The 20190-nt window shown below is 41.7% G+C and overlaps 2 protein-coding genes and 1 long non-coding RNA gene across 23 annotated transcripts in view; 2 read left to right on the top strand and 1 right to left on the bottom strand.

The window, feature by feature from the left end:
- The window catches only part of LOC110393269 (serine/threonine-protein kinase Sgk3), a 56958-nt gene extending 54838 nt beyond the window's left edge, over nt 1-2120 (top strand). For all 8 annotated transcript variants that reach the window (XM_021385941.1, XM_021385939.1, XM_021385940.1 and 5 more), the window contains one exon: nt 719-2120. In XM_021385941.1, coding sequence (XP_021241616.1) covers nt 719-889 — 171 coding nt within the window. In that variant the 3' untranslated portion in view covers nt 890-2120. The remainder of the gene's footprint in view (nt 1-718) is intronic.
- MCMDC2 (minichromosome maintenance domain containing 2) lies at nt 3359-18134 on the top strand. Of its 12 annotated transcripts, none has more exons than XR_002434981.1 (15): nt 3359-5319; nt 6489-6854; nt 6950-7009; nt 7340-7535; nt 8160-8282; nt 8488-8595; nt 9825-9953; nt 10479-10710; nt 11667-11872; nt 12308-12474; nt 12820-12996; nt 13643-13785; nt 14210-14319; nt 17318-17407; nt 17961-18099. XR_002434981.1 is itself a non-coding variant. In XM_021386213.1 (15 exons), the coding sequence occupies exons 1-15, from the start codon at nt 5317-5319 to the stop codon at nt 15015-15017; spliced, it is 2097 nt and encodes a 698-aa protein (XP_021241888.1). In that variant the 5' UTR covers nt 3359-5316; the 3' UTR covers nt 15018-15466. The 12 variants fall into 12 exon arrangements, 11 of the variants coding, with proteins under 11 accessions (XP_021241888.1, XP_021241889.1, XP_021241883.1 ...); XM_021386213.1 differs by lacking the exons at nt 17318-17407; nt 17961-18099 and adding an exon at nt 14851-15466 and having other exon boundaries at nt 6489-6633; nt 6724-6854; XM_021386214.1 differs by lacking the exon at nt 17318-17407 and having other exon boundaries at nt 17961-18134.
- On the bottom strand, nt 15928-19466 carry LOC110393384. Of its 3 annotated transcripts, none has more exons than XR_002434982.1 (4): nt 19383-19466; nt 17923-18032; nt 16843-16931; nt 15928-16336 (listed from the first exon to the last, which is right to left on the bottom strand). It is a non-coding gene; the product is annotated as an uncharacterized LOC110393384 (long non-coding RNA). The 3 variants fall into 3 exon arrangements; XR_002434983.1 differs by lacking the exon at nt 19383-19466 and adding an exon at nt 19259-19382; XR_002434984.1 differs by lacking the exon at nt 19383-19466 and adding an exon at nt 19272-19358.

Below are 20190 nucleotides of genomic sequence, written 5' to 3' on the forward strand. Positions count from 1 at the left end.
CAGAATGGACGGGGAACCTCTCAGTGCTGACTGCACTTTTGAGCAGTCATATTCCTGAGCAGTGATGCTGTCTTTTGGACTTAAAACTCACTTTGACGTATCACTGTTTCCTCTGCTTATTCCCATTGAAGGACTGGCAATTTTTTATGGTGTCTGAAGACCAAAGAATTTAGAGTTTCTTTTAAACAAGACTTTTCAGATTACAAAAATTGTAATTTGTAAGCCTTAGTTGGAGCCCTACTCCTGCTTATCTTCCCAGTGGTTTACGTCTGTTTGACGGAGAAACCTTTGCTGTCTTGTTTCTTCTCTCTGTAACTGAATGTTAACTGTGCTTTAGTTCTTAGGTCCCTTACTGGGAAGGTGACTTACCCTAGGAAGTGTTGTTGCTAGAATGTAACAGTTTTATATTATTGATGGAAAAGGGAGAAAGAGAACTGGGTATGTGGTTATGCGGTTTTTATTTTAGGTTGTTGCATCTCTCTAACAATCACTTAAGAAAGAAACATTTCTTAGTATTTCTTAACGTTTATCGCATCATAAATGTTGTGTAGCTTATGGCCTGATCTCCAGCCCAGAAAAATCAAGCAAGTTTTTAATAACTGCTTTCAGGGATGCTGTGGTGGGTTTCCTTAAGCTTTCTATACTTAAATAGGAAAGAGTGGTACAATTTTTAAAATACAGAATTAATATGACAAATGGTGGCTCTTCTGTTTTCTAGGTTGGCCCGGATGATATTGGGAATTTTGATGCGGTGTTTACGGAAGAAATGGTCCCATACTCAGTTTGCATCTCTTCTGATTACAACATTGTTAATGCCAGTGTCCTAGAGGCAGATGATGCATTTGTTGGGTTTTCTTATGCACCGCCTTCTGAAGATATGTTTTCCTAGGAAGTTAGAAGCCAACTCTGTTTTGGAAGTCTTGAGATGAACTGAAACATTATGAACACATTCCAAATTAGTGTAACTAGTGCCTCGTTTTGTATATAGGTTTGAAACCTATGAACAAACATTCTCTGCTGTATAGAAGGAATTTGGGCATTTTGGATGGCTTTCTTTGAGGTTTGAACTGTTTATTCCTGCTGCAGAAAATATTTTTAAAAAAACTTTAAATAACATTCTCTACATTCACGTATTTTTTTAAGCAAAAACACTGACTGTTCTCATCAGTCCCTTCAGGTTTACATTCATACGTATCTAAGATAAGGCTGGCACAAACAGCAGCGTACTTAGTAAATTTATAAATGCCTTTGTACCTATTTACAGTGACTTTGTGCTTGAATTGTAACTATGCAAATCATCTTTTGTATATCCCGGTTTAAAAAAGGTAAATGTTTTTTTTTTCCCTGATAATATCAGTTTGAACTTTGTTAACCTGTCAGCACTTAAATGAAGATTTAATTTAAGACTGAGATGCTTGGAGGATTTCTGTAGAATGAAGAACTGGATATGTAAAACTAGATTGTCACTTCTGCGTATGCTAGAGTACCTGGGTCATTGAGCTGGATTATTTGAGGTATGCGGAATTACTCAAGGCAAGGATGGAACAAATTAACTATCCATTTGGTAACTTTACTGATGATGCATTCTACCTTTTTCTCTCCCTGAGATAAATATGCCTGTATTTCAACTGCATTAAAAATATTTTCGGTTAAAACTCTGCTTTTCCAAAGATATCATATGCAATAATCACTGCTACTTTGAAAGGCTTTCTTGCTTTAACCTTCCTGCGGTGGATGGTGAGGGGATCAAGCCAAATATTAAGTAGTTTTCTCACTGATTTATATTTGGAAACGCTAATATGTTCCAAATCACTTGTATTTCAACATGCATAGCTACTTGTCTTTGTGTCCCATTTTGGACCATTTTTAAATCTTCACTTGATGTTTGGAAAAAAAAGATGTAAATTGTGTTGATAATTTTACAAATGTGAAAAGTTAGTGTATTTCTCGTAACATACACGTGTATGGAGGAACTGATCATTCTGATCAACTTTTGTGTAAGGAAAACTTTTAACAATGCAAAAACTGCAGTTAGTGTGTAAAGCTGGTCATGATAGGTAATAGTATTATTATGTATACCACTTGTAAATAACAAGTTATTTTTGTCTGATACTTCATAATTGTTCTGTGGTGTGTTTGCTTTTTGTTTTCTTGGGGTTTTTTTTTGGTTGGTTTTTTTTTTTGGTTATTCATAAATACATTCAGTTGAAAGTCTTGGTTTGACTGAAGTCTGATAGGACACAGATGAGCAGCCAGAGTCCTGAGGGAACTGGCTGATGTAGTCACCAAGGCACTCACGATGATATGTGAGAAGTCACGGTGGTCAAGTGAAGTCCCTGGTGACTGGAAAAAAGGCAATATAGCACCCATTTTTAAGAAGGGTAGAAAGGATGATCCAGGGAACTAACAACCTGTCAGCCTCATCTCTGTGCTGGGAAGATCATGGAGCAGATCCTCCTGGAAGCTTTGCTAAGGTACATGGAAGAGAGGGAGGTGATATGCGCTAATCAGCATGGCTTCACCAAGGGCAGGTCCTGCCTTACCAACCTTGTTGCTTTTTATGATGGCATAACTGCGTCTCTGGACAAGGGCAAAGCCAATGATATCATCTATCTGGACTTCAGTGAGGCCATTGACATGGTCCCCCATAACATCCTTCTCTCCAAATTAGAAAGATGGATTTAATGGGTGGACTGTTTGATAAATGAGGAACTGGTTGTGAGATGGTACCTGGGAAGTGGTGGTCAATGGCTCAAACTCCAGATGGAGAATGGTGACAAGTGTGTCCTTCAGGAGTCAGCACTTGGACTGGTGTTCTTTAACATGTTCATCACTGACATTGACAGTGGGACTCTGTGCACCCTTGGCAAGTTTGCAGGTGACACCTAGCTGTGGGGTACAGTCATCATGTCTGAGGGAGAGGATGCCATCCAGAAGGACCTAGACAGGCTCAAGCAGTGGTCCCAGGTGAACTTTATGAGGTTCAGTAAATCCAAGTGCAAAGTCTTGCATCTGGGCAGTGGCAACCCCCACTATCAGTACAAGCTGGGGGATGTAAGGATAGAGCACAGCCCTGCTGGAAAGGACTTGGGGTAGTGGTGGATGGCAAACTGGACATGAGTCAACAGTGTGCCCTCACAGCCCAGAAAGCCAACCATATCTGGGCTGTATCCAAAGAAGCGTGGCCAGCAAGTTGAGGGAGGTGATACTGCCCCTCTACTCCGTGCTGGTGAGGCCTCACCTGGAGTGCTGTGTCCAGATGTGGAGTCTTCAGTAGAGGAGAGACATGGACCTGGTGGAGCGCATCCAGAGAAGGGACACAAATATGATCCAAGGGATGGAACACCTCCCCTTTGCGGACAGGCTGAGAGAGCTGGGGCTGTTCAGCCTCCAGAAGAGAAGGCTCTGGAGATGTGACAGCGGCCTTTCAGTATTTAAAGGGTGCAATAAGAAAGAAGGGGACAGACTTTTTAGCAGGGTCTGTTATGATGGGACAAGGAGGAAGGGTTTCAAGCTAAAAGGGGAGATTTAGATTGGATATAAGGAAGAAGTTTTTTACAGTAAGGGTGGTGAGGCACTGGAATAGGTCGCCCAGAGAGGTGGTGGATGTCCCATCCTTGGAGATATTCAAGGTCAGGCTGGGCAGGGCTCTGAGCAACCTGATGTAGCTGTAGGTGTGCCTGTTCATTGCAGGGGAGTTGGACTATGTGACCTTTAAGGGCCCCTTCCAACTCGATTCTATGGTTCTATTAAATGTTAGATAATTTTCAGTACTTAAATAGCTTTGTTTTTGTCAAAATAAGAACTAGCTTAGAGTTTATACAACTATTTATACTGCACCAAGATCAGTTAAAAATTGAGAACATTGGGGATAAGTCTGTCAAATTGTAATTATTCTGAAACTAATGTTGTCAACAGCAAAGCATTAGACAAGTGGAAGTTAAACCAGGATTGTTTGTTTATTCCATTTCTTTCACGTAATGCCTAAGTAATGCTGAATAGTTGCTGTGTGAGGTGCTGGAAGGAGTTGCTGGGTAAAGCAAGTAGAAATTAACACTGGAATGGAAAGAAGGAAGGAACTGTATCTTCTGTGGGAGAGGAGCGGTAGTTCTGTGCTTATTTCCCATCCTGTCACTGTGAAGTTTTGAGAAGTTTGGAAACAATTACTCAGCTGTTCAGGACAGCCAGTGACTACAAGAATTGCTGTTATAATCATCTGGCAGCAGAATATGTCTTTCTAATGAACTGGAAAGCAGAAATTGCTTTTAATAAAGGAAGTATTCATTCTTATGCGAAACTATACTAAACTTTTACTTTGCCTGCTCCTGAAATGATTGTTTGCTATTGGAATTGTCTTCTGCTTGCAGCAAGGAAATTTACCACATCACAGCTTTTTAGCTTTTATTTATTTATTTATTTATTTATTTATTTTTAATTTCTCCCAGCAAGGTTCAGGACAGTAGCGAGATGGGAAGGGGAGGAAATACTTCAGAAGTTGCAGTATGGTATGTACTGCACCCCCTCAGTTTTCATCCTCTCTTTCCAAAATGTCTATAACTAGCTTCCTGACTAGGTGCAGGCTCTCCTCACCTCAGTTTATTGGGCTGTCTTTCTTTTGGCTTTTTGGTGTGAATTTGTTACCCTTTCACTTAAAATACTCTGTTTGCTTTATTCCTTTTATTCTCTTCCATGTTGTGAAGTGCCCCAGTCAGATCAGGACGGCTAAAGGCAAAGTAACAGACTGTAGTAGCCTACTTTGAGCAACAAACCCTCCCAGACTTGCAAAGATCAGTGCTCTTGTTCTGTATCTCTTTGCGTTTCATGACGGTACTTTTCTTAGCAAGATGGTTAAAGTGGGGCAGCCCCTTCACAGAACCCTGAGTTGATAAGTAAAATCTCAAGTGCTGCTAAATCCGAGGCAGGAGAAGAGCCTCAGAGAGCCTACGCAGGAACCCTTCCCGTTGTGGCAGGTACTTGAGAAGGGGAGGTAACATCTGTGACTGATGGACGGGCGTTAGCACTGACCGCGCGGGGCCGCACTTGCCCTCACGGGGCAGCCTGGCGCCGCGGCCAAACTGCCCGAGCCCGCCAAACAGCGGCGAGGGCGGCAAAGCTTTGGGGTGTGGCGAAGGGAAGCTCTGGGGAGTATTCAGGGCTGAGAGGAGGTGGGGTCCTGAAGAAGAGGCAGCTGGGAGCTGTGGAGGTGGTGTTGGTCGTGGTGGTGTGACGCAGCGGAGTGCGGCTGTGGGGGCTCTGGTGGTGTGAGTGGCTTTGTGAAGCTCGGGCAGTGGCAGCGTGTGGAGAACACCATCAGCCATGGTCTGTCCTCGCTATGCTTCGTGTCTGTGCTTTGTGGCCCCAGATCACGATACAGAGTGACCTCAGGGTGGGGGAAAGGAGAGGCTGTGGTTTCAGCTGGGCTTTAATCTCTTCTTGTAGAAGATTTGAAGGATGGAACGGTAACTGTGTGGGATTCATCCCAAAGAAATTGGAAAATAAACCCTAATAACTCCTTCTGTTTGTGCATAAAATGTGACACTTCAGGCCAGGAGAACACATCTACTAGCTCTCCCACAACATACAGCTCTCTGACAATAAGTTCTACGCTGCTGCCGTACAGGTGCACCTCAGGTATCCAGATCTGTCTGTCCTCCCAAACCAACTTCGGTGACCTCCTAGAGTTTGTCGCTCATAAATGAAGAGCTTTACTTTCTCTTCAGCCTCTTAATGCTGTGTGTTGTCCTGTACCAGGTAGCTACATCTGTGTTTGAAGATTTAAGTGGTTTTTCATATTGGTCATCTACAGAGAAGACAGATGACAATTTGTAAAATAAAATCTGTAAGACAGCTAAAAGATCATAGAATCAAAGAATCTTTAGAGCTGAAAGGGACCTTTCAAGGTCATCTGGTCCAACTCCTCTGCAACAATCAGGGACATCAGATGTGTGTATACAGAATGCCACATTTTGGCTTTAGTAGTTCTCCCTCTAAATTCATAAGAGAAGTTCTGAGATTTTACTCTGAAAATGCAGATACATGAATAGTATGCAATAAGAACAACACTGAAGAGTATGGTCCCCTTCCAGATCAACTCTGTGGTCTTGAAAGTTTTATCTACAGGAATAAGAACTGATAATCTGTGTATACTGATGCAACAAAAGTGTTTGCAAGATCTACACTTTAAATGCATGCTACAGGCTGCAACAGGAAACTAGGAAAGTGTAATTTAAGAAATAAATGATTCCTCAGTTTCATGCTTTCAACAACTATGACAGCCTTCACAGCTACATATATATATTTAAGTCCTCCTTTAGCTCCAATGATTGGGGCGGGGGGGAAGGAGAGGGAGGGCTAAATGCTGCCTTTAATTTGGTGGGTCAGGAATTGGGTGGTGAAATAATTCAGTAATAAGAAGAATAGTAGAGCATTTTAGGAATTTAACTTCATTATTATTGTAGTGCGGCCAATTCTGACCTAATTCTTTACAGCTTATTCCAAAATTTTCATTAAGAGTCCAAAGATCTTTTTGGAAGATGCACAAAGAAATACAGAAAATGAAGGAAATTATCCTTGTTTACCTTGACAGAAGTGGTGGCCTTGAGAAATTTGTGCACGACTGCAAAAAATACAACGGTATTGCTCACTCAGTAGCTATTCTGTTAACATTGGTAAGTACCGTTAAGCAAATGTCTGATGTTTTTAAGATGATTTTTGCTCCCGCAGACTCAAAACAAAGTTACGCTGTGTATCGTTTTGTTATTTCAATAAATCCTTGTGATGTTGCTGAACTGGATGCAACTCTTGGAAACTACATTCTTCATAAGCCCATGAAAGCTGCAGGGATTTTTCAGTCAGTAAGTTTCCAGTTGTGGTCAGGGCTGACAAAAATACACCTTTCCTATTTTGACTAGATTTTCTTTTCTAAAGTGAAGGTATTTTTCAATTACAGGTGTGTTTCATAGCTATTAAGACGTTATCATTAATTGAACAATTGCAGACGGAGGCCCAGGTGAGTCCGCATTGTTTTCCCACTTAGATCTTAAATCTTTTAAGTCTGGTGAAGTTTTAGCGAAGATCATTTTTGTATTATTTTTTCAGCCTTTATTTTCCCTTTGGTTGTAGTATTCTCTGTACTTAAAATAACTGCAAGTCTCACCCCAACAGATTGCAAGAATTCTGACATAACTGATTATTTTTACACTTGATATGTTTGGGTTTTTTTCCTAAGAGCTATTTATACATCATGTTGCATTTCTTCATGTAAGTAAACTGAACTTATAAACAGCATTTTGAAATAAAAATATGTTCTTATGGTATTAATGTCATCGTGTCTCTCTAGATAAGCATACTGCTGAGACCAACACATTTGCCACCGTTACCAAGTTATGTTCTCAGTCTTTCTGCCTTTCCATTTAATTACACATCTCAGAGATTTTATATGTCTGAAGGAATAGCGATTGCAATGGGAACTGTCACGAAATACACCCAAGGAGCACGATTTCTTTGCACTGAGGAAACCTGTCCGTTCTCTGAAGGTAGTAGTAGAAGAAATTAATTCTGTTTCATAGTATTGTAGAATCACCAGGGTTGGAAAAGACCTCCAAGACCATCCAATCCAACCATCCCCCTACCACCACGTTTCCCCACTAAACCACGTCCCTCAGCACAACAGCTAAACGTTTCTTGAACACCTCCAGGGACAGTGACTCCGCCACCTCCCTGGGCAGCCCGTTCAGTGCCTGAAGAGCTCTTCAATAATTTAGATCGTTTAGCAGATTACAGCCTAGCATGAGAGGCATTTTCCTGTGTAGTCTTTATAAGTGCACGTATGGTGTCTCTATGAGGGCGCGTATAATGAATGTATCTGTCCGGTGTCATTTCCATGCAACGCAGAAGAGGGGGCCCTCCGCGCCGCTCAGACGGCCGGGCCCTGCGGTCGTGGTGGGGAATGTGAGCTGGGGCATGGCGCCATCTGGCGGCAAACCTGCGCCAGTGGCAGCGTGCTCGTCTGGAGACACACGCTTGTGAATTCGGGATTTTTCCGTCCAGTTTTTAATCACTTCTGTGCTTTCATTTCACTTAAGGTGAAATGTAAAATGAAGGCCGTGTTCTCATTGCAAATGTTTGCTAAACTCTTTTTTTTTTTTTTCCTTTTTCAGGGTTTAGGTACATAAGAGTGCATCTGCCTGGAGCTACAGAGTCTGCCACAGTGAGGAATGACTTTGTGTGCAGTTTGTGTTCTTCACCACTGCAGGAAGATATGAAATTCAGAGTACTTGGTGGTAGGAACTGCGTAGTTTTATTTCTAGGTCTGTTATTCCCCTACTTCTTGTACACAGGATGTAAACAAAATGGCTGTGGGGAAAACAGCCTCAAAAGACAGCAATCATCTTAGAGGGAATTAAAAAAAAAAAAAAAAAAAAAAACAGAAAGCTTAGTACTCGGTTTTCAGGAGAACTAACCTTTTCCTTGCCTTTATTTTGAAAGATAAACAGATAGTTGAAATGATTGATGCAAAAGTTCTTAATGCTTTAAAAGGATATTCCGACCACAGATCACATTTTAGGATTCAGACTTTTACAGTTTTCTTGAGAGGTACGCTGAGTTTCAATTCTAAGATTTGTTAAAAATGTTTTAGAAATGATTTGTAACAATTACTTGCATTTTCCCGACAGGTCCATTCCTTTGGATGAACTGATGAAAATCACGATAATTTATATTGAGGTTCTAATAAAATTAGAGGGGGGCAGCATTAGGCAGGTGACTACACAATAGGCACAAATGATTACAGAGAATATATAGCCAAACTGTGGTGTTCACTTCTGTGTCTTCATTTAAGCGAGATCCCCTGGCCAGCTCTGCTGCATTACATTCTAACTGAAACTTGTTTTTTCCTCCTTTCTGCTTCCTTTGGTCATACTGTTCTGCACTCGTTTCATGTGTTTTTGACATCCTTCCTCAATCTAGCTGTTTTCCGGATTCAATCAGGATTTTTGGCTTCTACTACCACTGCTTTCCACTGGAAACATTAGGTGATTTCTAATGTGAATATCCAACTAAATCGCAATTCATCATCATACTTCCAATAATTTTATCTGAACTAAAAAACGTTACGCTTTGATATGATTTCGAATGTCTGTGGAATCATATAGCTTATTGCTTGAAAACTCACAATAGCTCCAAGATCATGAGGTACAACACTGGAAAACTGCAGCATGGCATATATTGTTGCATTGGTGAGATACCATGAATTGTACGTGCGCTGAAATTCCCCTGGCTTCAGTGACCACTGAGGTTAGACAGGATCTTACAGGCTGAGATTCATACTTGGTTGGACTTAAATCTCACTTTGAAAAACCAGACATGACTTCTGAATAAGCTGCACAGAGCTACGGAGATTCCCAAAGCTGCGTGTGTATCTTTTTGAAATCTCTATAGCTGTGATTGCTTTTTTGTGTGTGGTTTTCTTCTGTCATGTTTGTAGGACAGTAGCTGATAATGGTGGAGCTGCAGGCTTTGGAATATACTTACAAACAACTGTCCATTTTGTTTTCAGTGCAGAACTAAGTGAATCATCCATTTTCTTTATCAGGAATTTACTTCTCACATGTTATGCCTTCCTTACCTTTTGCACTAATTGGTTTTAATCGTGTGCTTCATTTGATTCTACTCCACAGTGGCGAACCTGGAATCCAACTGGTGTTTTCTGCAACTAAGTGTTAAAAATGAATCAGTTTGGAAGAGTTTTCTGCCCATGACTTCAACATTTTTTTATTCACTAAAACACCTTCAGGTCTCCCCCGCATTTTGTTTTTAATTTCCAGATGAACTGGCCAATAGAATGACAATAGGAAACCACTACAAGATTATAGGAATTCCAGCTTGTGTACAAAATGGCCCGCAAGCTACAGCGTGTATAGAAGTCAGTAGCGTACAGCTCTGTAAAGCAAATGGTAAGGAAGTTCCATTAAGAATTGACTTAAAATTTTGAAAAACATGTTTGAGCAAAATCTTGAGAACTGGTAGCTTTTTATTATCTCGTGTCCTGGATTGCAAAACCACTGTGGGACCTTCCTCTCGCAGTCTGAAATGTGTTCAGCCAGTCGGCTGAGAACGTCTTTTGCCCACTTCTCTTTCCATGCGTTGGGAAATGACATAATTATTTACTGCAATTCTTCAGCTTCCCCTTTCCAGCTTCCCTTATCACTTGCAAGGCACTTGGGAATCATACATGAAATCGACCTGATATTTTAGTTTCTTATTCCTTTCTTATCCCATTGGTTTTAGTAGATGGTGTCTGCTGCCTTTAGAGTAGTAAAATGAATAGCTGTCAGCTGCTTACATTCTGAATTTGTACTTAATGCATAAACATCTTAGTTCTTCGTAAACTTTTGTATAAAGACCGGAATGGCAATTTATTCTTATATATCTGCACTGCTCTATTAAGTGCTTGCTAATCTCTGTTTTGTTTTAATTAGGTCCTTCTTTTATCGGTGAAAATTTTATGTATCTACTCTCACTGACTTCAAGTTCGTGCTGGAGGTTTACAGCCACACTTGCCAACATCTTTGCTTCTCAAGTTGTTCCACCAGGCACTTACAATACTCTTAAACTGGCAATATTACTGAGTCTAGTGCAGACGTGTGAAATAGAAAGTGCAGATTACCTCGATCTATTGATTGTAACAAGTGACACTCTAATAATTGATAGGTAAAGAGATGCCTTAATTCTTACATAAAGGTTTGTTTTTTTTTTTTAAGATAATTGGATTGGTCCTACATGAAAAGAAAGAGATGAGGCTTAAAAGGAATATATGGGGTTCTGAATTACTGTTAATAAATACCTCTAGCAGTCTCATAATGATCTCAGTAAACTTGTAAGACTAGCACTGTTTAGTAGAGGTCAAACTAAACCTTTTTCTAAAATTAAAACTGAAGATAGCCCCAAAAGCTGGTGATTATAAAAGTGAAGTTCTCTGCTTTTCAAATCTTGTGTCACTTTAAGCCTTTTCATCACTAGCTTCCCAGCTACCATAATTTGCTGTTATGTTGGTATAACAGCCAATTTGCTGATACTTACTATTTTAATCAGTAATTTTATCCCATTTCTTAATGTGAGAAGAAATCATGCTTTAACATCTTAAAATCGTAAGGAGCCTTTGATTGTGGAACCAGACAACATGTAACTTTGTGTGCCAGGGAATATGGTGCAGGGAGTGATAAAGAAATTCAGCACTCTCTCAAAAAGAACTGGGGATGTAACTCAGGCAGCCGGAGCCTAGAAGTTACCAGCCTCTTTTTTCCCCAGATGGCCAGGAGAGTTATAAACCCTCTGCCTTCCTCTAGAACAGGAATGGGCGTTAATGAGATGGAGTTACATTAGGAGACTGCTTTGCTTTCCTAGGTATTACTTCTGTTATAAGCCATGATTTGCCTCATGTTAGAACCATCAGAAATACAGTCAGTCCTGGAGAGAAAGCTTAGACTTCTACATTTGTATTTAAGTGTACTTTAAACATTTCGTTTTGACAGTGGTTTTATTTTAAGTTTTTTTGTTGTTGCTCGACCTCTCTAAATACCATTACAAAGTGTTAAGAACAGTATTAAGTTTAGAAAAACGGAACGATGATTTGACAATGTACGACTGACAATTATTTAATCCTCTAGGCTTCTGAATTACAGCATATGTCTTCTGCCTCGTGGCATACGGCACCCGTCCTCTAGTGAAATCTTTCCTTCTGTGTCCAAAGATAAACATGGAACTGGAAGTGCTAGTATTCAAGCTTGCAGTGCTCTGCTGGCTCAGGGTGGTATCTGTTACATAGGAGACCTATCTTCATATAAAAAGGATAAACTTGAACTTCTACAATCCGGTAATGTCACATCTGCTAACAAGTGAGGGGACAGAATGAAACAAACACGTAAAACAGTAGCTAGGTCTGTTCCTCAGCTTACCCCCCTCAAATGCTCGGAAAAAAACAAGCTATTTTTAACATATATATATTATATATAAGCTTGCATTTGCTAGACAGGCTTCACCACAGAGATCCATGTATTGGCCAAACAAGAATTACTAGATGGAATGAGAATTGTATTCATCAGGCTTGTAGGATTTGTGATCTAGCCTTTAAAGGATTTAGGCACCCAAATACTCAGTCCTCAAAACTGGTGCTGCGGAAATGCTAAAACTTAATCAAGGCAAATTCAGTGAAATACAATAATGACTCTTTTCAGCTAGTGTGCTTGGAACTGGATTTTATAGTTAAACTAGATCAGTTACATAACTGACATATTTTGTCCTGTCCTAGTGCTAGAGAGCAGGACAACAACGCTGTTCATTCCCGGCAAGAAGTACGGAGAAGAGGCTGACCAACAAGTTACTATTCCAGTTCAGACCAATTTTTGGTCTTACGTAGATGTGGGTTCTTCCCCAAAGAAACATATAGCAAGAGACAGCATTTTAATTGGGCAGATGGTAAAGCAATTGACAATTATTTCTGTTTATTGTTATTTCAGCTTGTGAAATAATAGGAGCAAATTTGTATTTCTTACAAAGCTACAACTTAAATGACTTTGAATCAAGTATGTTCTAAAATGAGCTAGTTTTCCCAGAAGTAAATGCCATTTATTTTATTCACAATAGCTTTTGACAACTGCTACTGAAACACCATCATGTTGCAGGTATTAGAGATAAACCATTAGCTATTCTTGCACCAGTCAGTGTACAGATACTAAGTATTACAGATTGAAAAAATTGCAACGTTTCTAACAGTCAAAATTCCAGAATAATTTGTTTTCCTTCTCTGGGACTTCTCTTTAGGACTTGAGTTTGATTCCCCCTAATCTTTTAGATGTTTTTGGGCTGTTGATATACAGTGAATTTCCTTCGTGTCAGCTGTCTTATCCAGTAGTGCATCATGTCTTGCAAAAAGCCATTAATCCTGAAGCCATGCTGTACAGAGTCTCACAGCAGTTCAGAACACAGGATTATGAAGAGGTAGTAAATATCATCTAATAATTTAGCGTTATACTTGGAAATATCATACTGTTCCTGGAATCAGAAGGTTCTGTCCTGATACTCAGGCAGATTATTTTAAAGCCTGGCAGTATTCACTTCCTACCTCTGCCCCCTGCCCTGTTCCCACCAGCACCAAGAGGATGGGCAGGAAACTTACTTAGCTTCAGTTCCAGGAAAGAGTCAGCGTAATAAACTCAGCATCACCTACCTTCTGAAAAACATCTGGGTTAACATTTCGATGGGAACAGGTCTCTAACACTTGCTGTTGACAAGAATAATTTACAGTTGGTCATAAAAATGAGTGCTTCCTTCTAAATAAACTGTCGGTATTTCTAATACAATTCACCTACTGTAGGAACCTGCTTTAGCTGGGGGGAGACCGGGTGATCTTCAGCAGTCCCTTCCAATCCCTCCAGTTCTGTGATTCTGTAACAGGTAATTCAAGGCAGTATCTAAAATCCATCCTTCTGCGTAGCTGAATGGTGACGAGCTTTTTTACAAAAAATGCATGGTGAAATATACTGTCCTGCCTGTATTACCATGCCAGTATGTTAAAAGGTGTGAAAAAAATGTAAATCATTTCTTTTCACCAATGAAATATTTAAAATGTCTACCTTCTCTCTAGTTTATTTTGTTTGCTAAGAATCTTCATGTGGAACTGAGTTCCGAAGCAGAAAGCCTCATTCAGGGCTACTACCTGGCAAGTCGCAGAGTGAGGAGAGATTCTGTTCATGGATCGAAATTATCAGCATCTGCACTAAAGATTCTGTACGTCCTACACTCTTGAAACACACCTCAGTTTCCAATGGAAATTGTGCTAACCAGCTCCGTGTGTTAAGTAAAAATCTAGACAGCATTTTAGTTTTGAAAAGTTCACGTATAAAGAATATCCCAACATCTATGAATACCATTTATTTTATAGGATTGGTTTTGAAAAAAAGAACTATTTAAAGAACTTTCTTACACTTGAGAATTGTTTCTTCCATCTTTGTTTTTCATTAAAGCTGTCTAGAAAAATTAAAATGGGGTTTCAATTCTCATAGCTTTCTCTTACACAAGTTTTTTTTTTTATAAAGCAAAAAGTCAATGTTAACTCCTGATTTACGGAAGTGCTTGCAACAGAGCAATGTGCAATGTCTCCATTTCTGCAATATTTTCAAGTATTTCTGATATGCTTACATCCATCTCTTAGGATTTCACTGTCTAAGGCTCATACTAAACTAAGTTTAAGAAAAAAAGTACTGGAGGAAGATGCACTGATTGCCATCCTGTTGTTTGAATCATCTCTCACCCTAAAACATGGTAAGTCAGTCTTTTGTCTTGGGCTTATCATTTTCATGTTGTCAGTTTGAAAAACATTTATCTTAAGTCAGTCAGTCAACTGCAATAATAGAGGTATTATTTCATGTGCAAGCTTCCACTGTTGAGAGTTCTGAGAGTTGAGATCAGAAGGAAGCCTTTCAGTTGACTTTCCTGTGGTGAGCCTTAGTGCTGTACAGAATTAGGCCCCAACCAGCACCGAGCCTCCATCCTTACACTAGCACATGGGAGACAGCGCTCCTCTGCAGCTTCAACAGCGGGCCAGGTCAAACCACAGACAGATTTCTCTCCCTGAGGAAGGAGATGGTGTTTTCTTTCTTTGTCATGTCACCTTTGTTCACACACAAACTTGGCAGTGATAGAAGAATCACAGTGTAATACAGAAGTGCTAACTTGCGAGACTGAATTACTAAGCAATCCATGCAACAGCGTTTTTTCTCTCCCCTCCTTAAAAATGCTGGCAAAAGGTCTCCAAGTCTTCTTAGGGTCTGTTCTGATTTCTTCTCTGCTTAGGTAAGTCTGCATTGTGCATAGAACCAAATGCAGTGTTTCCATTTGACCTCAGTGATGAAAACACCCTGCAACAGAGAGATATGCACCTAGCACAGTGCCACCATCAGCTGCTTCAGTTTATTGGTGCATATGGCCCAGGGGCTTACGTTAACACTAATGAAGAATGAAGTCTCCGAGTCTGAAACTTCTACTTGAGCTTTCTGGGACTGCAGTTACAGAGAAATAGACAACTGTTTTCAGTACTATTTTGCTAAGAAATAAAACAGAGCTGACAGGATTTCGAGTTCCCTGGCAACACTACAGAAAGGCAGAAATAATGTTTTTAGCCTGGAAGGTCATAGCTTTGGAATAAAGCCTCAACCTGAACTTCTGTTCCTAGCTACCACTGCTTCTATCATTTATCTGGATGAACAAAGACAAGTTTTTAATAAGATTTAAACCAAGAATACACAATATTGTATTTCATTTCAACTGTGAACTTCCTGTAGGTTTTCCTGTTGCTTCTTTTTAAATGCATTAGCCAGCAAGGGATAGTTTAATACACTAAAAGAACAGTAGTGATATAAGACAAATTATTTGTGTACTATGAATTTTAAAAGGTATAAAAGTATCACCATACTGCTTCATGTCTTAGTTTTACATTACAGCACCATTTGCACAGGATGCAGGTATGCTCCTGCAATCTGAAAAAATAACTTAGGTAAGGACAGTGGAGACAGGAGAACAAAAAAAACCAAACATTATTAGCAGGCCCAACAGGGAGGCAGCTCAAGGAGTTGCAAATTTAATTCCCTAATCACAAAAATGAGTGTAAAGATTGAGACAGTGGATATGCTCCTCCAACTAGGGACTTCTCAGACTTTGTCTTCCCAGCAGTGATGTAGCTGTAGGTATAACACTGCAAGTTTTTAATCAAAGGTCCATGTTAAACACAGCAGAAAAGCGTATAGACTTCTACTCAAATATGGATAAGCTGAACTAACTTTGAAGGCTTCTTGCCACTTCTGCACAGGTAATGCAGCAAGATCATGGTGCATCATTTACACAGCCTTAACAAAACACTACAGCCAGCGGAAATACAAATTGAGGATTTTATTTATACAAGCACTACAGTGGAAATGAGCAGAACAGCTTCCACCATTATTATAAACACTGACTTAGGCAAGAAAACAAGTTTCCCTCTGTGTTTTAATCCTATAATCAAATTTTATTTGCCTGCAGTTAAATGCTCATACTGAGTTCTAACAGTATCTGAAGGGCTGCTTCTCAGAGTCACACTCTCACCTGAACTTCATTCAGGCATTATTCACATGTTTTCATTTCAACTCCAACTCCGTTTTACATGAATTCTTTCCTTCAGCATGGTATTAAGTCACAGGATTTCACCCCGAGCACGCTTGAATCAAGCAGTGCTTCTGGGAAGCAGGAGGGGCCATCAAAGCATATCCAAGTGCATTAGAATTCCATGTTTCACACTGTTCTCAACCTGGGGAAAAAAAAAAAAACACATTTCAAATGTAGTCAGTTTTCTATAAGCTCAATCTCATAGAGAGTTACTAACTGCACTGGCATTTCAGATTCAAAGATACACATCAACAACCAGTCAGATGGGTAAACGGCAAAGATATCATCATTATGCCAGTAAAATTTTTTATTTTATCTTAAAAGAATTATATTTAAGCCATACTAAGGAATATATATCCTTAGAATAACAAAATTCTGCAAGAAGAGCACAAGTTTTTACTCTTGCCTCTCCCCAGCTTTACCTATGTGATGCTTTAAGCAAAATTTTTAATTCTTGTAAGAGTACCGCAACAAGTAGGAACACTAAAGTCAGGCAGCAGTCTAAAAGCATCCCTGAGTAACAGGCCACATCTTCAGTCAGTGTAAACCAGCACAGCTGCATGCAGCAGCAAATATGGCCAGCACACAGCTTACTGGAACCTCAGTATTGCAGCATCACAACAACAACAACAAAAAAAAACAACTTACCTTCTTAAACACCCACACTTCTGGAAATCAGCAGCCTGCTGTTGGCTATGCACAATTTGAAGTCAGCAGAGAAAGTCACCTGATACCATCTTTGAAAGAAGGAAATATATCAGAAATGAAGGATGTTTCCAGTTTGATTTGCTACCTATTGATGAGCTGGCACATCAGATACAGTGTTACTCATCAAAAAAAAAATCAGCTGGGTAAACGGCAAAGAGTCATCATCACAGTGCCAGCAGACAGGTTTCCACCTGCCCTAAGACTGGTGCTATTTCTCCCAGGTATTAAGTGCAAGGGGATTTATTAAGTAGGCCACCAGAAATTAAAGCAGAACAGTGTTTTCAACCATTAATCACAGAATGGATTTGGTGTAGCCAGGAACAAGAGAAAAGCTCTCTTAGGGCACAAAAACATGGGTCCCTGTTGATACATTCAAGCCTTGGGTGCCATGTGGGTTTTTTTTTTTTTTCCCCAGAGGTGAAGTTCACTGCCATGATTGTCAGTCCACTTTGACCATATTCTGCCAGCCTGATGTGGTTAAGTGCCAGCAGGGATAGTGAGCTGAGTACGTGTTCTTTACTTCAGCCTTTCACTTCCAGCTAATATCTGTTAATCCTTCACAAAACTATTTATCCAGTTAAAAACAAGGTTCTCCAGTGTTCATACAAGTCTCTCACTTCTGATTCCTTCACGATTCTTGAATTAATATTGTCACCCCACAACAAAGCAGTTGCAAAGGCTTCAAAACTGGTATAATACCTTTTAGAATTTCAGCCTCAGTAAAAGCTCAATTAGTTCTCTACTGTCACAGGGTTCTAGTTCAAAGAACAAAAAACCAGATTATAAGGGCTACGTTGTTAGTTTAGAACTGGATAAAGACCTCATCTTCCAATACTCATGGCAGTAGTATGTGGTATAGGGAATTGAGCTGCATATAATGACTCTATTTGTCTATTATTAGTAAGAAGAACTTTAGTAGTAAGACAATTCACAAGCCTTAAACAGCTTCAGAAATCTAGACCTGGATTTCAGGAGACAGCTTTGGATGCTGTCCTCAACATTAAGTATGGAAAGAGATACTTCCATCGAAATTCACGTGACATCTTTCTGCTTGCAAGGTAACAACACAGAGCCCAGCCTGAAGATTCCTAAAGCTAGAAACCAACTCATCTCCTAATTGCTTTTGTTGCCTAAAACAAGGAAGAGAAGAAAAAAGGTTTTACTCTCCAGAGCATTCTACTACTGAGCCACTAACAGAACACATCAGTATTTCCCTGGGGAAAGCAAGCCAGAAATACCAAATGAGAGTATTGTTGGCTTCACCGTGACCTGCGGAGAAAAGCAGAGCGCATCAGCTGAAATTAAGGTTAAAAAGACTGTATTCCACCAACAGGAGAGGTCCAGAATGAAGAATGACTGACTGTAGGATTAGGCTGCTCCTAATGAATAGTCCCCACTGGGGAGAGGAGTATCCCAGCAGGGTACAGCAAGTAAGACAGCCTCTAACCCCTGGGTGCACTGTGCTCTGCGGCACTGACTGACTCATTTCCCTGCAGGCTGAACTCCGGGTCAGCCCTTGCACTACGGCCCTGGCAGAGAGCCCCTACTGAGACACCAGGGGCTGCCCCTACCCTTTGGGATCTGCGCCTGCTGCACAAAAAGGGCAAACTCAGGGTCACAGTGCAGCACCAGCCAGATCCCCCTCTGGGAAAAACGGTAATTTATCTTCAGAATTAGGACGTGTGCTTTCCAGCCAAAGTGGCTAATCAGCAAAACCAAGTCTCTTCAGATGCCTCATTTGTCACTACTTCAGAGGCTTGATGAACCAAAAAGTAACTGTAAGTAATCAACGCCAGCCTGCCAGGAGGGAAGTACACTAATTACATCCACTTTAGGCTCACAGGACACGCGTGCATTGCCGGAAACCCCCCTCGGCCAGCAGGCATCAGCCTGGGCTGCACCGCTCAGCACCGAGGTGAGGCCCCTGATAGCAATGAGCCACGTCCGGTGACCAAAACAAAGGCTGAGCTTAGCACTTGCTCGTCACTCAAGCGAGGGTTTATATTTAGGAAACAGCGCCAACAATTACTGCTTAAAGTCTAGAGATCGAATTCACAGCTGCCAGGATGGCGCTCCTCAAATCAAACTGCTGGCGACATAACGTCATACCTCTAAAAACAACTAGAAACAACTCTCTTATCTAAAGCATTAAGCGTTGCGATTGATGTGGAGCAGCAAGGCGGCATCAGCGAGCCAAAAACCCTCCGCAACCACCCGAGACCGGGGGCTGTGCCCCGCGCTGCTACTGTCACCCCCGGCCGGAGCGAGGCCTGCATCGGGGCCGCCGCACGCCAGCACCAGCCCGCCCCGAGCACCGGCGCTCGCCGGGCTCGGCCCTGACCCACGGCCCGCGCACCCCCAGGCCTCACGGAACCGAGAGCGGCTCCCGCCAGCGCAGCTGCTGCAGCGCGACTGATCGGCACGCGCCGCGCGCAGGGTCCGCCCGTAGGGGCCCGCAGCGCCGCCGCTCAGCAACTCACAGCTCCGCACAGCGCCGCCTCGGGAAAGAGCAACATGGCGGGCCGCTGCTCTTAAATAGGGCGCGCGCCGCGGGGCGGGGCGGGGCGGGAAAGGCGCGCGGGCCCGGGGCGCTTCTGGCGGAGCTGCGCATGCGCGAGGTGCGGTGTCGCTGTCGCGCTGTGGTGACGGCGCGGTGTGCATCTGGCGGCGGGTAGCGAGTGTTTCGTGTCTCTGGACAGAGCGGTGGTGAAAGTAAGTGTGCCGCGTCCTTGAGCTAGCCTGTGACAAACGGTTTCCTTTGATAGCAGCGTGCGAACGCAGCTTAGAACCGCACAGTCCTTAAGAGTTGGAAGGCTCCGCCAAAGGGCAGTTCCCCCGTGCTGCCTGACCTCTGCCATCGCTGGTGCGTTCTGTCCCAGCCGGCCGTGCTGTTCACACGTGCATCCCCACCTGTTTTGCACGCTTACTTCCCAGAGCCTTGCGGTAGCATTAAAGGAAGAAGCCTTTGCAGACTGCGGGCGGCCTCTTGTGTTGTTTTGCTACGGGCTTCCTGAATTCTATCCCCTCCAGGTGTGTTATTTAAGAGCTGCTGCTGTAAGCAGCACGCTGTGCATGCAGTGTGCACATGTAGCGTTTTCTCCACCTAACCGTGATTCATCGGCACGTTATTATCTGCTCGCAGCGCAGGCTGAGGTTTGGCACTGCCTTCGGGCTGTCATTTCGCTGCTCCTTTTTGCCCTGACCCGATGCCATTCGTGTACATCTTAGTTCCATGCGAACCTTGCATGAGTTCTCTGTGCTTCTGCCGTCCTGCTTGGCATTTTCTCA

Source organism: Numida meleagris, chromosome 2, assembly GCF_002078875.1.
Source record: "Numida meleagris isolate 19003 breed g44 Domestic line chromosome 2, NumMel1.0, whole genome shotgun sequence".
Classification (NCBI taxonomy): domain Eukaryota; kingdom Metazoa; phylum Chordata; class Aves; order Galliformes; family Numididae; genus Numida; species Numida meleagris.

Coding starts and splice junctions, on each gene's coding strand:
- MCMDC2 (XM_021386205.1), top strand. Junction 8,283..8,487: donor GAAATTCAGAGTACTTGGTG/GTAGGAACTGCG, acceptor TTATTTTGAAAG/ATAAACAGATAGTTGAAATG. Junction 8,596..9,824: donor TTTTACAGTTTTCTTGAGAG/GTACGCTGAGTT, acceptor TTTAATTTCCAG/ATGAACTGGCCAATAGAATG.